The 25,298-nt window shown below is 40.1% G+C and overlaps 1 protein-coding gene across 7 annotated transcripts in view; it reads left to right on the plus strand.

The window, feature by feature from the left end:
- The window catches only part of SHANK2 (SH3 and multiple ankyrin repeat domains 2), a 282,608-nt gene that overhangs the window by 226,829 nt on the left and 30,481 nt on the right, over nucleotides 1-25,298 (plus strand). For 6 of the 7 annotated variants that reach the window (XM_066187426.1, XM_066187424.1, XM_066187428.1 and 3 more), the window contains 2 exons: nucleotides 14,308-14,443; nucleotides 16,172-16,252. In XM_066187426.1, the coding sequence (XP_066043523.1) occupies nucleotides 14,308-14,443; nucleotides 16,172-16,252 (217 nt within the window). Of the gene's footprint in view, nucleotides 1-14,307; nucleotides 14,444-16,171; nucleotides 16,253-19,426; nucleotides 19,448-25,298 lie in introns of all 7 variants that reach the window. The other variant, XM_066187431.1, reaches the window with a different exon arrangement.

A 25,298-nucleotide genomic window follows, 5' to 3' on the forward strand; every position in this document is an offset into this window, starting at 1 on the left:
TAGAGTAGTTTCAAGTGGGGAGGACTAAAGATGTAGCAGCTATTATTAGCAAGGCTGCCTCCAAGAAGGTGTTTATTTTAGTCTTGCATGACTCATCCTCATTCTTACATAAAAGACAAGACAAAGTGCAGTTCACTGACTTTGGTCACTAATCAAAATACTGGCAAACCCTCAAAGTGCTTGGCTTCCCCGTGTCTGTCTTTTTAAACTGTCTTGCTGTATGACAAAAGGAAGGAAATAAGTAACCAGAGTTTATTCTTTCTGTGACTAAGTATTATCTAGGAACCTTTTAACTAATCCAGCTTTTACAGTTGAAGTTCTGCACCTATATAATTCACAGTGAGGGTTTTTTGTGGTTTGCTGCTTCTTGCTGGCTGTCACGGCGCGGGATGAAATCATTGCTTTCGGTCACATTACATCTCCTGCAACCTTCCAGATGGGCTGCAGCTATGTCAAACAAAATTCTTCATCTCTTCTTGATAAATTATGTGATAACCCCAGGGTGAGCCCCCCCCCCCCCCCCCAAAAAAAAAAAAAAAAAAAAAAAAAAAAAAAAAAAGAGAAATAAATCTAGTTATGCATAGTTAAGTGAGGGTATCTTCATTAACCCAAGGTGGGGATGCTGCAGTAGCAGGGAGTGAGAGGCTGCCCATGAGCTTTGTAAAGAGCTGGTCCTCATTTTCAAATGCATGAAGAGGAAAACATGAAAGCAGCACATGCTCCAAGGCAAAATGAATGTTACTTTTCCAGGGAAAGCCAAAACAGGAGCAAAGAAGGCCATTGAAGCCACAGTTGATAATTAGGATTTCCCAATGGAAATATTTAAGAGGACTTTGCTAATGTTTTGGTAGGAGCTGTGATGAATTTAGTACTTCAGACTTTAAAAAAAAATTAAAAATTATACTGCATTTCCTGCTTAGAAGACAAAGCAAGAAGTAAAAACATAAAATATAGGACTTGGACCACACTGGTTTGAAAAGTGAAAGATCACTTTGTCTTTTCCAGGTGGAGGAAACTAACCTTGATTTCTTATCACAACCTATGACCCATCCTTCCTTTCTATCCTTGGCTTCTAAAATTTATCCATTTTGCTCTGTTGTTTGGGCATGTGCTTGCTTTCCTGGCTGAAGAAAACAGGCTCTGTCCTAGTTCTCAGTTATGCTTTGTTAGTAGCTTAACTCCTCAGTGTTATCAGAAACTTTTTCCATCGTTAAAGGATGAATTTGATCCTGATTCCTGCTCCATCCCTGTTTCCCTAATTATTTAGTGGATCTTACTGAAATTGGTGGGAAAGATTTGTATTTGTCATATTCCTGCCTGATAAGGGTGATCTAGAATTTGTAAAATGTCTCAGTGCAGAAAAGCTGAGCCACCTTCAATGGGAATAGATTTTAAGGGCACCAAATTAAGGCTCTGGTGAAACACTCTTAGAGCTCAGAATTCAGGCAGACAGGAATATATTTCCCATGCATAACAGGAGTCACGTTATCAAAATAAAGCAAAGGTTTAGGTGATTGATTTGTAGCTAAGAACATCACAACTGCACTGTCAGGAAGGAAAACTTCAGGTTATAATCACAAAAGGAGGCTGTTAGGCCTCCTTTGGGCTCTGAAAGAGAAGTTTCAATTGCTAGGCAACTAACCCCAAGATCCTGCCTATTCTGGAGCTATTATCAGTTTAATCTTGGTGCAGATAGGTAATGATACAGTTCTAAAATGCAATCTTGGCTTGGTTTCTAAAGTTCCAAAAAATTTGCTGTATTTTATGTGCAACAGGAACATTTATTTGCCGCTCTCCTGAGGTTTGGGTTTATGGGAAGGAACTCAGCCTACTGAAGGATGTCCATGCCCAGGGCAGGGGGACTTGGACTCTAAAGGTATCTTCCAACCCAAACCATTCTATAATGCTGGGATTTTATGATAAAATTACTTATGTTTGAGCAATGGTGGAAATATATTAGATGGTAACTTGAGAATCTGATGCTATGAGGAGGCTGCATCCTGTTTTTTAGGTCTTTGATCTCTAACCAAAGTGACAAAATGTCTGTTTTTAGAGTTCTTGCATCCACACAACTTCCTACACATGCCATAGATGCAGGAAAACTTTCCCGAGAGTTGCTGCTACTTTCTTCCACATCCTCAATTTCTGAGTACTACACTGTGAGACACTCTCTTCTTTTCTCTTTGAAAATAACACTGGACCAGAATGTCCACAGAGATCAGGAATTCCCAAACAGCCACCAGGCCCACATGAATAGTACAGAAGATCAGGAAACCCGAATTATTTGCCCTGATTTTGGCATACAAACCCCAGTGAATTTTACAAATGAGTTTTTCCAGTTTTGGATGCAGCCAATTCCTGAATTAAACAATGAGGTTGAGTCTCTCCAGGAGGATAAAACTTTCAGCTCTTTGCTTCTGAGCAAGAATTCTGCGAAAGAAGTGCCATGTAAACATAAGCAAAATGGCTATAAAGCTTTCTGCTGAGGAAACGTTTAAATTGGAGTCAATTTGTGCTTAAAAGGACGATTTTCCCAGTCCTTTGTCCTTTTGTTTTATTTTTAAGTAGCCCTTGCCTGTCGTACCAACATTGGCCATTTGATGGAGTCGGTAAAGCCTCCATCAGATTAGAGCTGCTCTTCCCCACAAAGAAATTAGGACTAATTAGTGGCATCTTTTTGTCTGCCTGATTGATTTATTTGTTTTTAAAGTGCTGCTTCAGAACCCCCCAGCTTTTCGCTGTTCCCATGCCTTTTAGCAGGGTGGTTTCTACTGCCTCTAGTGCACACACCTACATTTTTCTCCATTCCTCTGGACGAAATTGTGCTCCCTCAGTAAGGAATGTGCTCTGGGTGATAAGCATGTATTATATATGTGTGTGAAAGGAGCTATATATTAGCAACAATGGCTCACTTAACTATTTCAGACAGCATATATTTAGGGTGGCTAAAAATAGTTTTAATTTCAGAGAGTCTCGGGAGCTTTGGTCGCGGATCAGGCATTCCTTGCATTCCGCAGGAAGATGCTCTGAAGCCTGACAGTCATGCAGCAATCAAAGCCAGTGGCAGAAGACATTCTGCCTTGGATTTGTGCAATTCCAGCAGTGCTGCCTGTGCAGGATTTGGGGGACACAGTAATAGGAGTGAGTATGCACACACTAAGGTTCCTTTTCACAATGTTTCCTAGAGCTGAAGCTTTTATGTTGCCTCAGTCAGATTTCAGAATCTAAGTCATGTCTTTCATGGCTGTCTTCCTTGTAGTCTAAAAAAAGGCTCACCTGGAAATCAATAAAAAGCATATTAGGATACACTGAAATTGTCCCTCTACCATTGCCAGGCATGTCAATGCCAGTAACTGGGACAAAGCTGATTTAGGTCAAGGTATTTGGAGAGAAATCAGATGTGATGCTACTGCAATTTGGGCAATTAGGCAAAGAGCTCAGAGGCTGGAATAAAAAAAGAGGATGGCACTCAAGCAGAATCAGTCAGCACCTTAAAGTCATCTAAAATTTATACATTAGAGTGGTGAGTGTGCCTCCTTCTCACAGTTGTGTCTCCATGTGAGGTGGGAAAGCCATGTGAGCACCGTGGCACTAAAGGAATTGTTCCTGGTAGCTGTGAAATGAAATTGCTAACTTCCTGCAGGGTTACCTGGTGCATGTTTGGCAAAACGCAGGTTTTTTTCCCAGGTTTATCTGCAACCCGTAGAATTCACATGGGCTGGGAAATTCAAGTCTTCCACATTCTCTGGGATGTGTGGCTGCTGGCAGGGAGCAATGTGCTGTCGCACAGATGGACAGGCTCCAAAGCAAGGCAGTTCCACCCATCCAGTCCCTGGAAATGGTCCCCAGCCCTTGCTGCTTCCCAAATCCTGCAGTGGGAGTGGCCTTGGAGGTGCTGGCCAAGCAGGACTTAGTAGCCCAGCAGAGGGTCAGTGCTCAGGAGGGGCTGGATGAGGTGGGTGACATTCCATCTGCATTGCTGCCCCCGACCCTTCCCAGGATGGGGATTTAGGATGAAGTTTTGGCACAACAGGTGCTCACAGGAGTCATTCCAACACCTTGGGTGGTTTTATCTCCTATGCAGGGGGATGCAGGTTTCTGAGCACCTCGGGAATTTGATCTCCTGATTCTCCCTGAACTTGTCCATCAACGGCAGTATCCAAGTCACCCTGACACAGCTTTTGGCAATTCAAACTTTGTGAGAAATATTAGTTCTTTCCACAGTGCCTCCAAGTTTTAAACCTTTGTCTAAGAGCTTGGTTAACATTTAAACTCCATTCTACAGCACCCAGATAGAAATTTAATTTGAATTATAAGGGGTTTGCATAATATTTGGTGTTTAAATGGAAGTTTCCCTTCCTTAATTTTGGAAGCAAATAGCATTTCTGCCCTTCAGTGTGGGTCAGCACCAACTCTTTCTGTTCTTCTTAACAAACTAAGTTCCTTTTCTGGTCTTTCCTTGTGTGCTTAAGACTTAGTTCACATTCTAAAATATTTGGCATAGACTTAAACTCCGTATGGCTTTGCTGTTTGTTAATTTTGGGAGTTGGGTTGCAGAGAAAATTTAGGTGGCAGGAGAACAAGTCTGCAGAATTGTGATTTTGGACATCTTTTCTAGTGATTCTAAAATTACACTTGCTACAAATGAGGCTGCTGCTTTCTAGCTGAAAATCCTGTTACGTTCTTGTTGCTTGGGCTTTGTTTGTCATTCGTGCTTTGTCTCACTCTCTTTGGTGCCTGTGCTCAGGTTTGGGGCATGCTTATCTCCACAAGGCTCTTCTGCTGAGCTGCTGTGTTGGCACGAGGTTGTGCAGCTCTTCAGAGTGTTCCTGAAATGTCAGTGTGTAACAGCACTGATTCACCCCCAGCATCAGATGGTGCTGAAAGGAAGAAGGTGGCAGGTTTGGCTTCCTTCTGGCCACTAGAAGGCAGGAGGTGTCTCCAAATGTATTTCCAAAGCTCTGTTTGCATACAAAATCGGGCTGTGGAGCAAATGTCTCCAAAGGAGCGGCTGCAGCATCTCTGGCTGCTGTGGGCACCCTCGGACTAGGAGCAGAGCAGAAGGCAAAGCCTTGCTCCACTGGTTCTACCTTCTGCTGGGAGGGTGTTCCCTCGGGACTGGCACTCTCTATAGCCAAGGTGGAGCCTCTTTAAAGGCCAGGAAATTGCCTCGTGCTCTGTGACTCACCAGATCATCCCAAAATAGATTTTTATTTCCAAACTATTTACAAATAAAATCAAACTTAATGAAAGGTTTGTTGGTGATTCTTATTCGCTATGACAAAATGCTCTGAGGAATCCGCTGTTATCCTCCTCTGATGCTTGTTCACTCACCAAAATAAATCACTCCTTCTTTACAGAAGAGCTTTTTGCACTTACACTCTTGCTTGAGATGATAAAAAGTGGTTATTCTGTGTGGAGAGTAAGTAAATTAGAACGTCGCTTCTTTGAAGTGGTAACAAAAAGCCTCATTATGAATTAATGAAGTTGCTCTTCTAAACAAGTTTTTTTTTCTTTAAGAAGAGCTGCAAACGTTGTCTTTGGTTGCTTTTGTCGAGTTAATGTTGTATAACACAGTATTTGTGGCTCGTGTCTGTTTTACATTACAATTGTGCCTATAGATTTGGATGTTGTTTTAAACTAAACATTTCCATGTTTGTAACTATGCTGTGCAATTACTCCATCACTGACATGTCTTTTTTGGGGTTTATCTTCAATTTGGGAAGTCTGGCATGAAACATGCACAAAAGCTGCATTATGGTTAGTGCAATCGGTAATTTTCTAAATTAAAACAGGACACTCACACATCACCAGCTGACTGATAGGTATATCTTCATTCTGATCTAACACAGGAAACATTTTTTATGTGAGTTTGATTGTTCTGTGTGTCCTTAGACACTCCTCAGGCCCAGACTTCAGTCCTCATTCCCATGGCCTCCAAATTAAACTTCCAAGGGATTCCAAGTTTAAGGCAGCCTTGATAAAACTAACATGGCTTTAGGAAAGAATTATCTCCATCTGCTCTAAGATTAGGCTTTCCTGCATAAAGAGGGATGCATGAGCAATACTTTTTTTTAAAAAATATTGTTCTTAGAGCAGATGCATTTTCTGGAAAGTGACTGTATGTGGGAGGAGGAAATATAGATTATCAACACATGATGACAACACTTTCTGTCAATATATCTGTGTAATCTCTGGGAAGGTTTTAAGAGAAAATAATTGAAATGTACAGAACCAGGCAGTTTATATCCCATCTACAGGGTTTAATTTTAAATTGTGTTGCCTGACTAATGGGTGCTTACCTAATGTAAATTAATATTGGGCTGTATTATTAATCTCATAAAGAGATCTATATTTTGATCCATATTTTAGAATTCTCTGCCTAATGGCCTTTAGTGTAGGTATGCACAGCTTTAAAAATAGAAGGGCTCAGCCTGCGAGCTTCTACCTTCTGTAAATACTTATCAAGTGGTTCATTCAGAATTCAGATAAAGATCCATTGTCCTCTCAGAGCTTGCATAATAGCACTGCAACTCCCCATTTGAACAAATATGATATTTTTAGGGTGGAACACAGCCTCCTGTTTTCCTCCAGCATTGGGTTGGGAATTGTTTAATTGGGGTCTGAAGCCCTTCATCCCTTTGGCGGGGGCAGGGTGTGCAGGTGGGTGCTGTTCTAGGGGCACAGCAGGCATGGGAATGCTGCCTCAGCTGCCTCTGCTCCCTGTTCCTGTCCCACACAGCAGCACAGGAGGAAGCTGGAGCTGGCTCCAGGGAGAGGCCTGGCTTGGAAATGCGCTCTGCCCAAAGGGGATCCTGGTCTTCGTGCTGCCCTGCAGGAGGTGTCCTGGAGGAGCTGATGGTGGCACAGGGCTGCCGAAAGGAGGCTCCTCCAAAACTCACCAGAACAGACCAGATCCACCCACTGTGCTGCCCAGAGCTGGCCCAGCACTCAGATCAAAGTGGCAGTCTGTGATCCAGAGCAAAATTAACCTTTTCATTTTTGATTATATTTTTTCCCTCTGGAGTCAGTTTATCAGAAGGGCTTCAGGAAGCATCAGCGACTCTGCTGACGGAGCAGCAAACTGGGATGTGGGCGACTGGTCAGCAGAGGAGCATGGAAGGATGAGATTTTGTTTTCCCACTGCTTGAGTGAGCAGCTTGGGTTGCATTTCTTTTCTTTCCTTTCCTCAGTTTGCTTCCACCTCGGAGCAACCCCCAGCAGAGGAGGATTGTCCCTATAGGACATGAAAAGAATGACACGCACACAGTCAGGTCGTCAGGGCAAAAGGAGGGAAGTTTATTTTTTACTTCAGCTTTTATAGATTTTGGACAATGACCAGGGATTGGAGGACGAGGTTGACACCTCTCCCACCACACTGGTCAAAATAGAAGTCCATCAATTGTCCCTCCTCCAGAGGGGAATGTAAACGTCACTTTGTTTACATGAAAATCTGTGAGAAACTCCACTACAAAAATGCAAACATCAGAAGGCTGAAAAAGATCAGGGCACAAAGGATGACTGTGGATGTGCCAGGGGAATGAGGTGGATGCAGCTCTGGTTGTGGAGTGCTTAAGCAGTTTTAGATTTTCATGCATGCTTTCATCTGTTAAGGGCAGATGTGCTAGAGAGGTTTCTTTACTATATGGGTGACCTCTAGTTTGCTTTTTTTGGCACCCTATTTTTGGTCCTGTCTCTGTACCATAATTTATAGGCTATGAGAACAAATTCAGTATAAGAGGCATGTTCACAAGATGAATAATGTTAAGGTACTCTCTGTTGCACTTCAAACTTCATTTTAATTTCACTGAATTTTAAACAAGTACATATTTTTTTTGAGCATTGGAATGTGGAAAAAAAGAATTAGTTATCGGCTTATCTTCAGTGAGTTTATTTTGAGGAAAAAAGAAGTAAAACAGACGAGCACAGTTCATTGGATTTTTTTTCCTGAGAAGTTAAAACATGAGAAGCTGCCACCTCTTGCACCTGGCAGACGTCAGACAAATTCATCTTAAGTGCCACTTAATTGATTGCGGAACACTGCAGTTCAATCAACTGCAATAAAGTTAATTGAACCTCTCCAATGAAATGTGACTTAAACCCAAGGATTCAAAATAGGAGCAGGTACTAATTAATGGAGGCCATTATTTTTAATGGGACAGGGTCCAAGTAATTCAGTGATGTTTAAATGTTCTGTGTAGTCCCATGAGGATGGGACTTGCAACACTTTCAGGTTCGATACAAGTATGCAAAATGCAAAATTTTAGATGGGATTGCTAATTTAACATAGTTCTACCTTTTAAATCATGCCATGGATAAGAGATGAGAAGCAGCCTTTAACCCTGCTGGTTTTTTGGGGCATCAGCTTTGATCCCAAAATAATCCAGTGAGTTTGTACTTACTGGAAGAAAATAAAGTCAGTATTTCCCTTGAGGGAGGTCAAACACTGGCATGGGGCCAGTCTTAGCTGGGTGAAACACAGATGAATATATGACCATCTTTGTAGGCTGGTTTGACTGAAGTTAGACACATTAAAAAAAATTGAAAAGGTCTTTGAAGGACTGACAGATGTTATGCCACTTTCAGCCTTTCAAATTTGTCATATTAGTAAAACACATGTTTAACCAAGGCGGGACATTAGTCCCACATGATATGTTTGTAGAATGCTGGGAAAGTAAAGGGAAAATAAAGGCTTTTTAGGCTTTTGGTAGTTTGACACAGGAAAAAAGAAATTAATATAAACTGGTTACACCTGGGTCAGAAATTAGTAAAAATACCAGTTCTTCTCTGAGGTTCTGGGCCTAACAGGAATAGCAGGGATGAGAAACATGAGAAGTTCCAAGATGGAGCTTGGCTAAATGTTAAGAAACAAATTTTGTGTTGCAGTTGTCATGACAACCAAGGAGTCTGGAGTTTATGATCTGAGATGCCTCTTCCTTCCAGTTCTTCTCTCAGAAATAGATGTTCCTGAGCGCAGCTGAAGCTTTGGTGCCACTCGGGGGGGATGAGGCGCTGCCAGCTGAGCCCATCCTCGACAGCTCTGCTGTCTCCAGGCAGAGACCACATCCACAAGACAGCGGTTTTGCCACTGCTGAATCAGCCCAGGGAAAAGTCTGCCTGGATGGAGCAGCCTGCAGATCGCAGGTTTCACCAGGCTCCAGCCTGTCCTGCTGCCCTTGCCCGGAGCAAGCGCCAGGCAGTAACATCTCCCTTTGCCACGAGAGCTGCAGCACGAAAGGCACAGCATTCCCCACGTGCAAACAGGGAGAAATGTGGTGACAGGACAGAATGTGTTCAGAACCTCAGGACATTGTTTCTCCACAGGGTGTTTTCCTTTAGGCATCTCATATCCTGTTCGTGTGCCCCAATATTTGAGTTCATGCCAAGAAACTGTAGCAAGCTTATGAATGATTTTGATATTTTTCCCTTAATTCACATGTACTTTTTTTCTGAAAGGCTGTCAAATGCTTCCTTATAATATTTCTTCTTCTGGAGAAACCCCATAAATGACAGAATTCAGGTGAGAAGTTGCCTCATTTGCTCACCTAGTCTAATTCCTTGCTTACTAGCTTCATCTTTGCATCATCCCATGCAGTAAGGCCACCAGGCCAGGCGAATATATGAGCAAGTGGATTACTGCAATAACATCATTAATGCAAGATATCAGCTGGAATTTCCACATCCTTGTATCCCTGCTTCTGTGAAGCTTTTTTTTTCTTTTTTTTTCCTTCTTTTGGATAGCGCCTTTTAGATCAACAGAGTACATGAAGCCTCTGAAGCATCTTTTACACCAAAGTAGATTAAATGGGGATATGTGATGGGAATCAGTGATGTTTGTGTGGGAGATCAGAATGTAAACAAACTTCCCATTTGTATTAGAAAGTCTTCAGCAGTTTTCCAGAGACTGTTCAAGGTTTATTTCAGAAACTGTTGAAATAAATGAATAGTTGGAGCCTGGTGGACTGAAGCAATTTGCTTCTGTCTGTTTAAGCTTCTGTGGTGTGGTGGGAATAATTTGGTTTGCAGAGACAAAGTCATAAATCAATTTTCATTATGGGACTCATTCATATATTATATTATTACTTTCTATTTTCATCTAAGACACAAGTTAAAACCATGTGCTAGCTTCTTGAGACAGTGAATCTTGGTATCATTTGTGGTGAAATGCATTTTGTAAGCACATAAAATGTCATTACACCAAAGCATCTTTTGGCTTTGGACCTTTTTAACTTGCTTCCTCATTTGGGTCTGTGGTCATTTTTGCATTCAGGGATGCTCAGGGAGAAGTATGCTGCCAACAGAATTTGTTCAAATTTGCTTTCACAGAAGCCTTTCTGGATTCACTGTATACACTTGTGCTGTCCATGAGCCCTTTAAATCCATCTTTTAGAATGAATTTAGAGGATAAAATAACAGGATTTTTGACACTTAATATGCTTGTCAGGTGCAGATCTGGGACACTTGTGCTGGTTTGTGCTAAATGCTGCTCCAGCCCATCCCAGTATGGCCACAGACACCACAACCCATTGCTAGTTTTCAGTAGGTGACCCCTAGGTTGGCACTGTGGGTTTACTGAGTGCACAAATAACTTCCCCAAAAGTGTCTGGGTCACTGTGTCTTTCTTCCTCTCACATTTTAGTCTCCAGATGGGAAACTCCTAGTGGCTGCTGACAGGCAGTGCCATGTGCACAGCTCCGTGGTTACTTGAAATGCAGAAGCATCATTTGAGCCTGCAAAATCACTTGTGGGCTATTTATTTTTGCTGGTACAAATTGTGATTGGGTTTGTGTGTGTGAAATATTTATCAAAAAGGGTGAATTTTAAAAAGCATGTAGGCAGGGGGTTGTAAGTGTGTGTAACGGGTTTGGGGGTTTGTTGGGGTTTTTTTCAAGTAGTTCAGTGGATGAGGAAGAGCTGCTGAGAAGCTTCTTCTGGGAGGATGTGCATTCCCAACTTCAACCATTCCACCAATGGGCATTCTAAGTATAATGATGGAGTTCTGTCTACTTAATTGCTGTTAAAAATGATTGACTGCCTTTTCCACTGAGGGAATGTTTTGGTAATGGAAGGATTAGGATGATGCATTGAAGAAATCAAGAATTTTTTTTATTACTGTTTTTTTATTAATAGAACAAGGTCTGCAAAGGTCTCTTTCTCTGGTAGTGGGTTTTTTTTCCTTTTGCACCTTCCTACCGGGAGGCTGCTCTAGTGAATGTGCTCCAGCTCCTGCATCTGCCAGCTTACAATGCACAGATTGTTTTACTCTTATATTATATTGTATTATATTTTGTTGTATTATATTACATTACATTACATTACATTGTATTGTTTTTCAACCCACTATATAACTGTGCGTTTCAGGGAAAAAAAGCCTTTATCCAGCCTCTTTAGACTATTTTAAAGACGTTCAGTCTATGAGATCATATTACTTCATAAATTAATTCTCTCAGAGTTATTTCCATCCCACTGCCCAGTAACCAGATGATAATAAAAGATGATTTTCAAAAATACAGACATCTGAGGCTTTTCCCAAGAGTCTAGAGTGGATAGAGGAGAGCTGTTGAAATTGTGGGCTGTCCCAAGGGACACATTTCCTTGCATTTGGTTTATTGGATGACCAGAATTTCATTGATGTTGCGTAGACCCAGCCTCTTCACATGTCTATTTCTATTGTCTGTTTTCACTGATTTATGAAGGACACGGTAGAAAAAGCTCAGTGCAGGAACATTTTGTGGAATAGCAGAAGGAAAATAAGAACCTCAGGTTTTGCAGTGAAAGATTGCAGAAAATATGCGGAAAGATTGGGTTGAAGAAGTGGGAAAGCCACAAATATGTGCCTGCAAAAACAACTTTACTCTTTGTTTCTAGAGCTTTCTTGGAAACGCTTATCTGCTAAAAGAAAAATTAGGTTTTGAGTGTTTTAAAGAGCGGGATTATATTTAATACTGAGAACACAGGTGATTATTAAATGAATTGGCACAGTTGGAATAGGTATCTGCTTTCCTGGTTTGCAAACTCCCCCCTGCCAAAGCTTGAAGTGGAAGGCGAGAGAGCTTTGCCTCAAATTATTCACACCTGGAAAAGTTTTGCTGAATAACATCAAACTAAAACTGTCAGACAAACCTGCTTGAACTCTGGTGCCTCACTGCTTAATGACCCTTCCTGCAGTCATTTGCCTTCTGGATGAAATATTGAAGAAGGATAAAAGGAATAATGTCACTGAAATCCTTACAAGCTATTGACAATTCCCAAGTTATTGCTTTGTAATCATGCTCCAGTTTTACCCCCTGAGGTGCTAAAGACTGTGAAGATGAGGTTCTGCTCTGCTTGTTTCATGATTCTTTGGTTCCCTAGTATTTCTGTAAGACTCTGAGTTAAATAACCTCCAGCTCGCCTATCAATATTTATATTTTATTTATTTTTGAGTAAATTCTTTCACTCCCAGCTTTTGTAACTGTGCCTTTTCAACAAAGCTGCTATAAACAGTCATTTACAGGTTCTGTTTCTGAGGCAGCTTTAAAAAAATGTGTTGTGTATATTTGCTCCTGCTCTAAATGTTAAATATCATTGCACAGAACGATGGGAACAGATGGGATACTGCATAAGCTGTTTATCATATTACACATTTATCACTTTACACTAGTGAAGTGTACATGTGTTTGATTAATATTGACTTTTGATTTATTTGGAGGGCTCTACTTTTTGACAGCATTAGGGATTACATTGTAATCCTTACTTGGCTTCCAAGCTTGAAATTTAATTCCAGTAAAAATAAAGTGGATGCATTTCATAATTCTTAATTACATGTTTGTTTTGGTTTTTTTTCCTGTGGAAAAGAATTACCTGGTTGACGCTTTAATACTGGAAGGAATTCAGAAGTAAATGGATAACACTGTTTGCTTCAGCATTTTAGACAGATTAAATTTAGGTGCCATTGGTCCAGCTAAATAAATATCTCTTGGAATTAAATACCAGATGCTAAGGAGGTGTAAAATAAAGCAAACCAGCAAGAGTCCTATTTAAATCAATATTCTTTTATACCCTCCACCTACAGAACGAGAGAACTTCGTCTTTGCCTGCTCAACAGGTCTGGATGTTCAGCATGTGTTCCACCTACGTCACAGTACATGGAACCAAAAAAGCCTCTCCAGAAGCACCTCGAGCTCAGGCACAGAGCACACAGCTCGTCCTGTAGGCTCCCCACTGCAGCACTGCATTGAAAAGATGGTTTACCAGTGCTTTGGTTCATTAAAATGCATTTTGGCTCAGCTGAAGCCTGAAAAAAAGGGAAGGTTTTCCTTCCAGACAATGGATGGGAAAATGATTTCGTGTTGGAGTCGGGTGGCCTGTGCTGTTTGTTCTGTTAAACAGCAATAATATTTAATGAGAGATTCTGCTCTAAACTGTAAATCCTTTAGAGTGTGAGATGCCCAGCCTGTCAGAATAAATAGAGGAGGCTAAAAACACTTACTTTGAAAATGACTGTTCATTTTGGAAGGCATTGAGCGATCTCAGTGAAATATTACTGAGTCAGTGGAATTTTGGAGAGAGATCAACTTCCCAGCGTGTATCCTGGCAGCAGCTCTTCCTCCATTCCTCAATATCTTTTATGTTCAAATAGCACAGGCAGCACTTCAGTCTTACATGTTGTCATCATTCAAATTTCAGATAACTTTCAGTGACTCCTTATAGATTGAATGAATAAATAAATTAGTTTTAGCCATGCTTATTTACAGTTTTCATGCCTCTGCTTTTTTTCTATGTCTATTAATTGATATTATAGAAAGACATTTCCAGCATAAAGGATGATTTAGCACTAGGAATTACTAGAGAGTACATATATATCTATATATAGTCTCTATATATAGATTTTTTTTTTCCCGTAAGCTGAGTGTTGCAGTGCAGTTTGAAGTTTAATTGGCATGACCACAGTAGCTGATCAGGACTTCATGTATTTAACTCTTCCTTTTTCATAGGTGCTCTTTGGGCCTGCTATGGCCCTGTTGTCTTTGCTTCCAGGACAGGAGATCCTTCCAGTAACTTGCAGAAGGAAAACTAGGTGTTGTGAATAAAGTATGTAAAAGGCAGGATTTTGTTGAATTTATCTAGGTGTGCATTTCCCAAAGGAGTAGTTTTGTTTTCTGGTCATCATGTCAGCTATGCGCTGTTCCTGAAATACATATTTTCATTAAAAGGCAGTAGCTAGAAATTCTGTTTCTACCTGCTCCTTCCACATTCTGTTTATAAAAACGACAGAACGGAAATTTTCTGCATTTTGGTCTAAATGACTCCTTCCTTTCTGTGCAGGTTAATAATGAGAATGTAGTGAAAGTTGGCCACAGGCAGGTGGTGAACATGATTCGACAGGGGGGCAATCACCTCGTGCTGAAGGTTGTCACAGTAACCAGGAATCTTGATCCAGATGACACAGCAAGGAAGAAAGGTACATTTTTCTCTCTTCCTAATGGACTCTCCTGCTCTTCCTTCACAGAAAACCAAGTACGGGCATGAAATTACTGTTTTCTAAATTCTGATTTATTAGCCTTTGCTTCTAAAATTTGAAATGCCCTGTTCTTGTTTCATTTGGAGTGATTTAATTCTGTTGAGTTAGACATTAGCATGTAGCCAAAAGAGCAATATTCTCTTGTCATGCTTGGTGTTAAAGTTCATCTTTTTGGGTTTTTCACATGTATATGTTTGAGGATCTTATAGTAAAATTTCTTGCAGTTGTGAGAGAGGACAAGCACTAAGAACAGATGATCTTTTATTCACCCCAAAAAAGAGGAAACAAAAGAGGAATTTATATGGTTTCCTTCACCTTAGATGCCCCTGAGTTTGGTTTCCCAGCTGTGCTGGGAAGTCATTAGTCCCTCATAATTATCATTAAGCAGGAAAGATTGCTGCTGCTCACTGGTGTTCCATACAGCAGCAGCACATAGCTGAAAGTTCCTGTTCCTTCCCCAGTCCCGAGTTATCACTCACACACACCTGGCTCTTCAGCACGGGAGCGGGTGAGAAGCTGGCACTCCAGGACTCCCTCCTGCTCCATGAAACTAAAACTTTCTGTCTGTGCTGAAAGTGTTTTTCACCTCCACTGAATAATAATAATAATAATAATAATAATAATAATAATAATAATAATAATAATAATTCATTTTTAAAGTAGTGAGACCAGCTTGTGGGGTGGAGGGGAAAGGCTGTATTAAACTAAATCATGTGCCAGCATGGTCCTGCATTATTTTTGGCTTGGTGGAATTACTGTTCACACATTTTAAACAAGCCTTTTCGCCTCTGCCTTTTGGTATATATCATATATATATGATATATATGATATATATGACCTTAAATGTAGTGACAGGACAAGGGTAATGCTTTAAACTGAAAGGCAGCAGGTTTAGACTAAATATTAGTGAGAAATTCTTTACTGTGGTGGTGGTGAGGACTGGAACAGGTTGCCCAGAGAAGCTGTGCTGCCCCTGAAAGTGTCTAGGGCCAGGATGGATGGGACTTGGAGCAAACTGGGATAGTGGAAGGTGTCTCTGCCTGTGGCAGAGGGGTTGGAATGAGATGATCTTTTCTGACCACCAGAAATATTTGTTATCAGGATTCTGAAGCACAAGATTGTAGTTTCTGTGCTAGATTATTGCCTTGGTATTTTAAGACCTTGTATATTCTGAGGATCACCCATTTCCCTGAGAGTCACCTTAACAATTAAAGATGCATTTGAATGTTCTTTCCTGCATTTTCTCAGATTGAACAGTTTCTCCAAAGATTAAATTAATCTGCCAGAGATTGGCTGGTGCCCAGGAGGTTTTTAGCCCCACATATTTCTCAGAAGGGGCACAACTACTGCGAGGTCCTTTCTCTAGAAAGCCCTTTTCCTGCTGGGAAACAGAAGTGCACAGTTATTTAGCTTTAAATGTTTCTATGTATCCTGTTACATAAAAGCTTGCGGATGTGTCAAGCAACCTACGCTAGAGCCAGAAACAGTGAAGAAATTCAGTCCATGAAAAGCATTTCAGGGCTTTTTCCTCCGCATGTAGGTATTTATTCTCGCCTTATTGCATGGAGCTTATTCTTTTACATGGATATGGAATTGTGGCTGTGAGCTTAGGGCTTCCAGAGGGTGTGTTTTCGTTGACATTTGTGTGTTTTTCTGTTCCATGCACAGCCCCACCACCTCCTAAGCGAGCTCCAACCACTGCACTGACCCTGCGGTCTAAGTCCATGACCTCAGAGCTTGAAGAGCTTGGTAAGAAAGTTTTTTTTGGCAAGCATGCTGGCTTGGTGGAGATGTAAATATCTATCTATATGTCTCTATGTGAAATTGATGAAGGGAGCTGCACTGTGTACAGTGTCTAGAGCAGAGGAGGTTTTAAGAATGCTGCATCTTTGGAGAGTTCAAAATGTGCATGACTCGCATGAATGATTTTTGTGGAGACTTGTGCCTTTACTGCTACGCAAGGGAATGTTGATACATTTTATGCATCATCAAAGTTTGGCACATCTACCAAAAAAAAAAAAAAAAAAAAAGAAAAAAGGAAAAAAAAAGGAAAATAATGCTGTATCATGTTTTGTTAGCTTTGCTTTCTAAATTTTCAGTTCATCTAATACTGTTTTATTTTAAATTTCTGTGGCCTCTCATTAGTGGATAAAGGTAAGCGGCCAGAAGCTGTTGTTAAAAGCTGACAGTGTTAAAGCAGCTTCAACTTCAACTTGTTTCATTTGATCTGAAAAAGTGCATATTATGATATCACTTTGACTTCTGTGCATGATATAAACTTAATTCCTCTCACTATAGGTAATAAAAAAAATTACTGAGCATTCAGTCTTTTATTTTCTAATTTTGAGAAATGTGGTTGTAGATTCCTTTGCTTGATCATCCACATTCTAGATATGCATAATTCTTCAGGAATATGTACTCATTTTCTAGAAATGAGGAAGGTAATTGTTCTTTTCTTCCTGGTTTTAATCTGTTAGGTCATTAAAAGGTAGAATTTCTGCAGCTAGACAAAGACGTGGAAATAGGAATAAATCGTATATAAAAAGAGAAAAGCCCAGTGCATATTTCTGTGTGGCTATAACAGTAAAACAGTGTGTTTAGCAAGTGAGAAATGGGTATAAAACCAAACCACATCCCTCACTGCAGAGTAATAGATGATCATAATCCGCACAATAAAACCATTTTTCCATGTAATTTTACAGTGATTTAAATACTGAATTGTATAATCTTAGGGTTTTCCTGACATGGACTCATTTGAAGGCCAACTGGAAGGAATCATAGCTTTGTGGCCCCCTTTTTTTCCCCTGTAAGTCAGTGTTTTCTGGGGCAGATGGACCCCATCCATCCTTTAGTGAGTCAAGTCATGTAACTCCAGTGGGAAGTCTCCCAGCGAAGGGATGCTGAAGTGGGTAGTGTCTTCTCTATGGTCTAACAACCAAATGAAGACCAAAAAAACCACCCCAGTCTGATTATGTAGCTCCAGCAGGTCTCAGAAAAATTGGTTTTTGTGTACAAGGAAGTTTAGGAGCTTAACTCAAGGTATCAACAGCTTGTGAATGCTCCATCATTTTCCTTCCAGGATTAAAATGTGAAATATTATTTCTGGAGCACACTCCATGGGTCTGGGTGTTTTTCATTGCTTTTCTTTCATGGAGTGCTGAGAGCTTATAAAACTTGGCTGGTTTATCAACCACCTTTCCCAAGGGGACAGCAATACTTTGGTAGCCTTTTTGCCCCTTTATTATCCACTTCTGCCAATTGATTTCAAGCTGAGGATATTCTTCTATTTCTCTGACTTTTCAATCTTCCACAGAAGATACGTGTCTTAAAGCAGAAGCAGCACTTCCCTAGGGGAGAATAGCTTGTTAATAGTAATGTCCCCAGGGGAGACCATCATATTTTAGCTTTGCCACCCCCTTGCTCACGTTGTGGCCCTTGCTCTACTGTTTGTCCGCACCAAGTGGCAGAAACCAATGCAACTCCTTTAACAAGCAGCCACAGGACATACTTCCATTTTTAAGCACATTTCCCATTCATTCCTTTATCCAGATGGGGCAGACATTGCAGTGGTAGGAGTTTTGTGTCCTGAGGAATAGTCCTGCACCATGTTCCAGGGGTGTTTGTCCTCTGGGAAAGCTGTAGTAGTGGCAGAAATTTGCTTTCTTCCTAAAAAAGTCTGTAAATGCCACTTCTGTGACACTCTGAACATTTGCCACCGTAGCAAACAATGTGACTGCTGTTCCAAATAACATCTGTGGTCTACCTATTTTCATATTTGTCCTGGAAAAGGGCCGTTATCAGAAGGGATGAGAATTCTTAAATTGCACAACTACTGAACAAGCTTCCACAGGGAAAATTTTCTCCCTATCATCAGTTAAGAGTTGTCTCCTGGCATAAAACACAGCTTGTGTGTGTGTATTTATCTATAATTTATATATCCCTCTATGTATTTGTCTATATACTAGACATCTGTGAGAGCTATGAGAACACCCACATTTTTATTCAGCTCTCTAATAAACGAGCATTTCTTTCATGCCATATATGTGCAAACCAAATAGGAAGTACCTATAAATGAGCACTGTGGATGTTCTCATCAATACCTATGTGTAACCCTTTTTCCTGAACTGGAGAAGCTCATGGTCTCAGTGTCTTGTGACAAAGAATCCCATGGGCTGATTATGTGCTGTGTACAGATGTATTTCCTTTTTATTGGTTTTGAACGTGATGCCTTTAATTTTATTGAATGTCCCTTGTTATGTAATAGAAGAAGAAGGTAAATAGAAACTCCCCATTTGTTTTCCCTTAGAGTGCATAGTTTTGTAATGTCTTCTAGCTAAGTTAAACATAATTTAAAAAAAAAACCAAACAAACAAACAAAAAACGTTATCCATCTTGCACTCATTACAGTCACTTCCTTTGCCTAGCTCTGAACCCTACTTAGAGTTTTATTGACAAGTTTTAAGGTATTCTATTCTTCATAATACAGAGAAGACTATCTGAGCTGTTCTCTTTCAAATTAATTAATCCAAAAGATGGCAGTGTGCTAATGATTCCTTTCCATTTCAATCTGCAAAGATTTGGAAATGCCTGATGTTGTCATAATTTGACAGCCCTGGTATCAATAAGTTGCCCCAATTACTGTTTTTAAAAAGGAACTTAGAAAAAAAAAATTCTGCATGTATCCCTAATACCTGCATGGGAGAAATTCCTCATAGTTATCTTAAACCCCGATAAACAACTTGGCAAAAGCAGATTTTATCTACTATGGTTTGAGAGATGCCTATTTAGTAGAGATGAGCAGGGAGAGACTGACGTCTTTGAGGGAAGGATGATGTTTGAGCTCAAAATGACAGACGAAGATTTAGCATATAAAAAAATTACCTTCAGAATTGATTCACAGTTCATTCCCTTTCTATTTCCAAGCTTCAGTACGGAAGAAGAAGGGTAAGGGGAAGCATTTTGTCTCTTGTTTAACCTGTTTCTCACCTTTCCATAGTGAAGGATAATAACAATGTTAATGTTGGCATATGGTCCAGTTTTATTTTATGGTGTCAAATGTACATTAATTATTGTATATGTTTTTTAGTTATTTAGTTAATAAATTGCAAACACACTAAGAAACTCAAACAGAAGACCACATTCGAAAATATCCCCCACATTTCTTCCTTTTGTCTCCTTTCCTTCACCTTGCCTTTTTTTTTCCTTCTCTGTACCTAACTCTCCTCCAACCCCTTCCATCTCATCTCCTCACAGTTCCTGTGCTGACTGGCAGTCACAGAGAGTTAGTGGCCAGTGACACCCCAGTGCAGTCCCACGTTAGTGATCCCGCTTGTCTCCCGAATGGCCACACGTTCTCCCGTGCCCACACTGTGTCTGTCTCAGGAGTCAGGGATCTTGCACACCACACCTGAGCTTCTCACCCGCAGAAATGCTGCTCTGTCCCGCAGAACATCTTCCACGCTGTCCTGTATGCATGGAGTGCCCTTCCTGGACTGATTCATGAGGCCACCCACCACCTTCTCCTTGAAATTTCTCCCAAAGACCCACCTTCCCTAGATCCCCACTGAGCAATCTTCCAGCACTGATGGTGAGGCAGGGGGGCAGATAGAAATAGCAGTGCTATTTTAATAGTTTTCATAGATGTATTTTTGCGTACAGAGAGTTTGTTTGTGTTGAGCTGTACTTTTTCCATGCTCCTGTACGTCATTTTGCTTCCCTAGATTGTGAGCTCTCCTGAGCAGGGGCTGTTCATTTCCACGTTCTTATGGAGTCTGGCCCAAGGAAGAGTATCCCACTTCCCTAAGCCCCTGGGTGGTAGCTGGGTGAAAACAGGCTGGGTGAAAACATCCTGCTCTTGGATGAGGTTCAGTGTCATGGAAAGGAAATCTAGGCTGTAGGCAGTGTCTTCTCTCAGCAAGGAAGCTTTTCCTCTTTGACATTTAATAGGACAGAGTTGGTTTATTTTCCACTCTTTATTTTCCTGCTCTTTCCTGACCTCCTTTCAGGTGGTTACCAGAGGTTCCAGCTAGGGATATTTGCCATTCTCCATTCAGAGAATATGACCGAATAAACCACATTGTTACTGAAAAATATATTTTGGCAGCATATTAATCAAAAAGTCTTTGTGTTGTTGTGCAGAGTTTTCTGTCAACCAAAAATTCAGTTTTCTGGGTCAGAGATGAGGGAGGTATTAAGATAAAAATAATGGCTTCTGTGGTTCTGTCCGACTGGTCTCGTTGATTATCTCTGGAGATGGATTCTGGTTCATTAGGAGAGCAGGGGAAAGGAAGGCAGGACAGGACATTGGCTGTATTTTTTGATATTCAGGATAGAAGACAGGGTATTTGTGTCTAAACAGGGGATAAAATCCATAGGTTTGGATCAGTATGGCATGGGCAGTTCTGTCATTTTACTGCAGCAACAAGGCATGAATCACTAAAATTTAACTTCATCTCTGCCACTGACATTCTGCTTGCAGTAGTTGCCTCACTTGGAGGTAGCTTCCAACCTTGAAATGCGTGTTCAGAGGGGCCGTGTTTCCAAACTACTTACTGGATTTTGTGGGATACCTGGGATAGGGGAGGGGTGTTCTTTCTTGTGCCTTGTAGTTTGCCAAGAGTCATTGTATGAGTAAGTTATGGCAACACATAAACCAAGAGTTGTAGCAGGAACTTGTTGGAGGCAGCACTTAAAATGTGATTCCATTAATACAGAAGAATAACCAGGATATTCATGTAGCAAATTGAAATGAAGGTTTGAAAAATACTCTGAAAATGAAAGATTAAGGGAAAGAATTGTGGTCATAATTTTCATCATCATGATGGGAAAATAGGTATCATCAGAGCTTCAAAATTGATATTTTAGAACTTTAAATTTAATTCTGTTCATAATAAATTTGTGCAGCTGGTGGAGAGCTTGTTTCTAAACGGCTTTTCCTTCAGTTTTTGTTTTGACTTATGAATAACTTGTCGTGGAGGGAGAATTTTAAAATGATATAATCCTTAAGGAACACATCCATAGGCTAAGATCTGTAAATGTCTAGATATTTGATTTGAAAATTTCCTGCTCCTCAGCTTTCTTTGCTGCCTGGAAATGGGTTTGATTTAGTGACTAATCTGGGATTTTCAGTGAAAGCTGAAGTGGACAGTGTTGAATTTTAAAATACCTAATATAAAATCCTCTAAGAGAAGGGACAAAATGAAGAATAGAGCAGGTTAAATTTCCGCAGCGAAAGGGGAATGACAAGATAAATAATCCTTCTGCATTAATAAATAATCTGCTGGCAGTGTCACATGGGTGTCAGTGAGCCGGGGTGGTGCTTTGTTTGTTCTTAGAATTGATATGGTAATCAATATAAAATCTTGATATATACCATATACTGATAAAGTGTGTGTGTTGGTCCTGGTCTTTGGGGTTTGGTGTGGGCTGCAGTACCAACTACAAATAAAGGATTTTCTCCTTTGGAGGGTTTAGATTCTATCACCACCTCACAGATACAGAATAACTGTGATATCATCAACACAGAATATTGTTACCTGGCATCAAGTCTGACTGGCATTTGAATAGAAAAATATCAGTTGATGGCATTCAAAAGAAATATTATTAGCTCTGTCTGCAATAAGCATTCTCACTTCATCCCATTCCTGTCGTCCATTGTTTCAAAGGTGGCACCTTCCAATGGCATCTGAAACAATGAAATTGCAGAGCAAAAATATATAAATGAATGCCAAGCAGTGGATTAGCTCACAGTGTTCTGTTGTGTTTGAAGAGACCACTCTCAAAGCCATCTGGGTTCAAAACTCACTTTTTTTATTTCGCTGTGGTGGCGTTGATGATGGAGGTTTGTCTGCAGGGAACAATGGGAATATCACCAAAGCAACTCTTACAGCACTCACCACAGCAGCTCCTGAGATAGCTCCCAGCACCTGCAGTGCTTCTCTGTAGGAAGAAGGTTTTCAGATCTTCACCAGACACTATTTCAGAAGATGAGAGCAAAAGGCATCAGTCTTCATGAAGAATTCTTGAAGGTTATCCCTTGTAAGTAATTGATTCGCATTACTTATTTGAAATTATAATGAGGTGCCAGTGTAGTAATGAGGAAGAGGTTGTCATCGGGTTGTCATTTACCTCAAGCAGAAAACAGTGACTCTGGGTGGAATCTGTCAAGTCTGTGTGAAGAAATGCCAGCCCCATTTGTGGCTGGTGCAGCAAGGTTGCAGATTTTGTGGCTTGTAGTGTAACATGGCAGTGTAAGTGTAGGATTAGGACCGTGGCTACAATATAAATACTTGTAAAACACTTTGTGAGGGAAAAGTATTGAAGATTGGCATGTTTCAGAAAGGGAACAATGCTAAAGCTGTGTTTTCCACAAAAAATAACTTGGCAATGTGCTCATTAGCAACTTCTGCCACAGAATCCAAACAGGTAACTCCTGGTACTAAAGACTTCTTCAGATCAGGATATAACTTCCATGAGATGCTTTAACATTTTGGAAACAATGGGAATCCTGAGTAGAGACTGCTTGAGTCTGTGTGGGTGTTCTCATCTACACTGTTGTTATATTGAATTTATCAGCTTATTCTCGAGGATGTAACGCCCTGTCATGATGCTTGTTTTTCTTTATTACAGGACTGTAATTGGAAAGGTTTTCAAAACCTTTCTGCATCAGCCAAACAAGACAATGGTATAAAAGAAGTTGGAAAAGGAATTGTAAGTGTTACAGAAAATGTGGGGTTTGTAGCATTTGCAAAGAGACACCTTAAATATGTTGGTTTATGTGAGTGTGACTATGCTCAGATATTATTGATTTAATATCTAAGCACATATTCAAAATCATGAGGGCTTGAGGAACAGTTAAAATTGCATGTGTTTCCCAACATGGCACAGTTAGGCCAGTAGAAAACTCTTTCAGCACTTTTAATGTGTTCTCTCTCTTTTTCAGGAGCCAGGGAGATGAAGGACTTATCTCCCTCATCTCAAAACTCCCTTTGCTGCTATTTTTTTTCTTTTTCCTTCAAATGTTCGCATACCCATGTTAATTAATTTTTAATCTAATTAAAAATAAATGGTTTTAGATAATTCCTCATAGTTTGTTTGGTTTTTCCCCTCGGTGTGGAAGCGTGAGTTAAGTTTAACACCAGAGAAGGCTGCAAGTGTCTTAGATCCTTCACTTTCTTTTTGGTTCCTTTGATTTGATTGCCTTTCTTTTGTGACTAGGCCAAATTTTCAAATGCTGTCTCTTAAACAGAACATCAAATTGCCACTTAAATTCCACCTGGCTTGCAGGGTAGGAGTGGGTATTGACTATATTCTCTGCTTTGTTTTTGTTCTTGAACAGAAACCACTGTTAGACAATGACCATTCCTCTTTCAAGGTAGGCTGAATTGCAAGGCTTCAGCATTGCAGGTGTATTCTAAATGCCTGTATCATTATTTCCTTAATAATGAACATGCTGTTAAAGAGCTGGTACTTGAAAATTGTATCTCTAGAAAAGAATTTGAACATATCCATTTTCTGCCTTCCTTAAAAATTACTTTTGATGGTGTGGTTATAACATGTAAATGTGACTTGTGTGTAATAATGTGAAGCTATTTTCAGCCCTAGAAACACAAATAAGGCTATCCTTCAAGAGAGTTTTGAGAGCTCTTTATTGTGAATACCTATAAGGCATTTTCATAAATCATGTAATGGTATTTATAGATGCTCAATGTTAAATGATTAATTTTAGTTACTTAAGTTTTTATGTTTTATTGATTTATTTTATATATTTTGTTATTTTATTTTATTTTAGAGTACTTTGTAGAATTTACAGTATTCCAGAGAGGAGACAAATATTTTTGGTTAATTTTCATAGAAGTAAAGTGTTTCAACTGCCTTTTGTGTTTGACTGCATTGCAAAGCGCTTTTATTATTTCCTCATTATGCTGACTGCTAAAATAATATTCTCTGCCTGTTGTTTGCAGTATGGTAAATGTGTGGTTTGGGCATTGTAATTCAAGCACAACCCTGCAAATTGCTAATTTAGGGTGGGGCTGGAAGAAGGTAATTCCAGATTAAAATGTAGTGGTGGCAGATTGATGAGGATTCGCCTAATTGTTGACATGAAAACTCAGGTCACTCCATTTCTGTATATTTTTAACCATACATTTACAGGACATAACTGTGGGCTGAGGTTGTTATTTCTTTCCTCTAATTTTGATCATAAACAACAAATTTGGATTTAGAACTTAACCTTTAATGTTCTTACTCTGAATCCGTGCTGTAGCTAAGGCTAGTCTTTAAAAGCTCAGTGCTGTGTTGGAGGCTTTGTTATACTTTGCCTACTTTTGGTCTTTGATGAATTTTTACACATCTGATCCGGTTTGAAGAGCTGAAAAGAAGGCCATTTGTTCTCAGAGGGCACAGATCCATTTTTAATAATTTTAACCAAACAGGAGTAACCTGTTTTTCACCCAGGGACACTGTCAGGTGAAATTGCTTCTGTGCCAAGCAATGCTATCAGATGAGCTCCTGTGGTCTGACCAAGCTCTCTTTTGAAATCAGTAGGTTCTCACCTGCCCATTAGCATTGGGAAGATGGTCTAGAATTTTTGTTCATTTGCTTCTTTGAAAGCCATGCCCCAGTCCCCAGAACCACTGTTTGCCCAAATTGTCCTTTAGTACCTCTTCCACCCAGGGACGTTTTTATCCAGTTACTTCCCAGCTATTCTTTTACAAATTAAGCAGGTCAAGGCCTTTGGCATATATATGGGAAGTGCCAAAAACCTAAAAGGAATGCAGTGCAAATAATTGCACCT

This window comes from Chamaea fasciata, unplaced genomic scaffold (assembly GCF_029207755.1).
Source record: "Chamaea fasciata isolate MVZ Bird 193981 ecotype frontalis unplaced genomic scaffold, bChaFas1.0.hap1 SCAF_7, whole genome shotgun sequence".
Lineage (NCBI taxonomy): Eukaryota > Metazoa > Chordata > Aves > Passeriformes > Sylviidae > Chamaea > Chamaea fasciata.